The sequence below is a fragment of the Borostomias antarcticus genome (assembly GCF_949987555.1).
Source record: "Borostomias antarcticus genome assembly, chromosome: 14".
NCBI classification, from domain to species: domain Eukaryota; kingdom Metazoa; phylum Chordata; class Actinopteri; order Stomiiformes; family Stomiidae; genus Borostomias; species Borostomias antarcticus.
Genome location: NC_140247.1, coordinates 17,042,256 through 17,044,755, shown reverse-complemented (window position 1 = coordinate 17,044,755; position 2,500 = coordinate 17,042,256). Strand labels below are relative to the sequence as shown.

The 2,500-nt window shown below is 48.0% G+C and overlaps 1 protein-coding gene across 1 annotated transcript in view; it reads right to left on the bottom strand.

The window, feature by feature from the left end:
- Positions 1-2,500, bottom strand: part of adam19b (ADAM metallopeptidase domain 19b) — a gene marked incomplete at both ends in the record, with an annotated part of 40,346 nt that overhangs the window by 26,470 nt on the left and 11,376 nt on the right. The window contains 2 exons of the mRNA XM_084448531.1: positions 560-636; positions 1,249-1,327. Coding sequence (XP_084304657.1) covers positions 560-636; positions 1,249-1,327 — 156 coding nt within the window. The remainder of the gene's footprint in view (positions 1-559; positions 637-1,248; positions 1,328-2,500) is intronic.

Below are 2,500 nucleotides of genomic sequence, written 5' to 3'. Positions count from 1 at the left end.
CCTCCTCCCGTATATCTCAGCCCAACACCACCTCAACACCTTCTCCTCCTCCCGTATATCTCAGCCCAACATCACCTCAACACCTTCTCCTCCTCCTGTATATCTCAGCCCAACACCACCTCAACACCTTCTCCTCCTCCCGTATATCTCAGCCCAACACCACCTCAACACCTTCTCCTCCTCCTGTATATCTCAGCCCAACACCACCTCAACACCTTCCCCTCCTCCTGTATATCTCAGCCCAACACCACCTCAACACCTTCCCCACCTTCCCCTCCTCCTGTATATCTCAGCCCAACACCACCTCAACACCTTCCCCTCCTCCTGTATATCTCAGCCCAACACCACCTCAACACCTTCTCCTCCTCCCGTATATCTCAGCCCAACACCACCTCAACACCTTCCCCTCCTCCCGTATATCTCAGCCCAACACCACCTCAACACCTTCCCCTCCTCCTGTATATCTCAGCCCAACACCACCTCAACACCTTCCCCTCCTCCTGTATATCTCAGCCCAACACCACCTCAACACCTCCTCCTCCAGTACTGCGTATCTCACCTGAGCCCATCACAGGTGCTGAGAGCGGCGGCGGAGCCCTCCAGGCCCAGAACCTCGCCGTGGTAGAGACAGTGTCCCTGAAACACAGCGCCAATGGCTCATTACTAGGGATGCACCCATATGAACATTTTGGCCGATACCGATAACAGATATTAACATTGCTGTCATGGCCGATAACCGATATTTACCAATGTCAATATGTTCTGTATAAAAACACATTTATATGATAATTAAATGTTATACATACTGAAAAACACATGGAAACACCGTCTCAATTTCCAAAACATTTGGAAAAGCTGATAAATCATAGATTTACCACATTGTTTCCTCTCAAAAACAACACACACAACAGCAGCTAGACATAATTATATTAGAAATAATTATCGGCTGTTAACATCTGCCCTGTTTTGCACATCGGACCGATACCGATATATTAAAAAATGACTAACATCGACCGATGCTGATATGATTGCCGATATATCGTGCATCCCTATTCATAACAGAGTAAACCCTGGACATGACCTCATACACAGTCCAGTACATACAGTCTATAGAGTCCAGTCTCTACAGACCATATCTGGAATCATGTAAACACAGCAGAGAGAGGGCTGAGTGGTCTATGATGAAATATGTTTGATAGTCAACCCCCCTTATGGTCATAATGGTTTGGCCTGCCCTGGCGGACTCACAGAGCTGGGGGGGGAGGAGGCCTGCCGGGAACCACTGGGACTGTACCATATCTCCTGATACCCGGGGGCCAACAGCTGCCTGGGGGGAAGAACAGAAACATACATCAGCTGTTATGCTTTACATTTTATAGCAAAAATGTAGCTGTTTGATGAGGGCGCACAAGAAGGAGGAGCCAGTTGACAAAAGACTACGAAAAGAGTGATGGAGTGAAATAATTATTTGAAGAATTCTATACAATACGCACATTGACGGGTGCTGGATAAATGAACCGTCATCTGTAGAATAGGATGGAACCCACACACCGATTATAGATTGATTCTTTATTTAGGTGACGTTTCGATCCGTTTGGATCTTCGTCAGGTCAGTTTTACTAAAAAACTACACTCTACAGGAGTGAAATAATGAATCACCTCTGTGACGGGTATTAAGACACTGCACTATGCACTTAGCACTTGGAATAAAATGTGATTTGATCTAGGGAGCGATAGAGAAGAGAGAAAGAGAGGGATAGAGAAAGAGAAAGAGCTATAGAGAAGAGAGAAAGAGAGGGATAGAGAAGAGAGAAAGAGAGGGATAGAGAAGAGAGAAAGAGAGGGATAGAGAAGAGAGAAAGAGAGGGATAGAGAAGAGAGAAAGAGGGATAGAGAAGAGAGAAAGAGAGGGAGGTCTACAGAGAGAGCGAAGGCTTGTAGTCAAGGACAGCCTCTCTCCTTAATCCCTCCTCATGAAACATTCATCCTGTGTGAGGCCCTCTACAGAGCGTTTCAGAGAGCCCCTCTACAGAGCGTTTCAGAGAGCCCCTCTACAGAGCGTTTCAGAGAGCCCCTCTACAGAGCGTTTCAGAGAGCCTCTCTACAGAGCGTTTCAGAGAGCCCCTCTACAGGGCGTTTCAGAGAGCCTCTCTACAGAGCGTTTCAGAGAGCCTCTCTACAGAGCGTTTCAGAGAGCCCCTCTACAGAGCGTTTCAGAGAGCCTCTCTACAGAGCGTTTCAGAGAGCCCCTCTACAGGGCGTTTCAGAGAGCCTCTCTACAGAGCGTTTCAGAGAGCCTCTCTACAGAGCGTTTCAGAGAGCCCCTCTACAGAGCGTTTCAGAGAGCCTCTCTACAGAGCGTTTCAGAGAGCCTCTCTACAGAGCGTTTCAGAGAGCCTCTCTACAGAGCGTTTCAGAGAGCCTCTCTACAGAGCGTTTCAGAGAGCCTCTCTACAGAGCGTTTCAGAGAGCCTCTCTACAGAGCGTTTCAGAGAGCCCC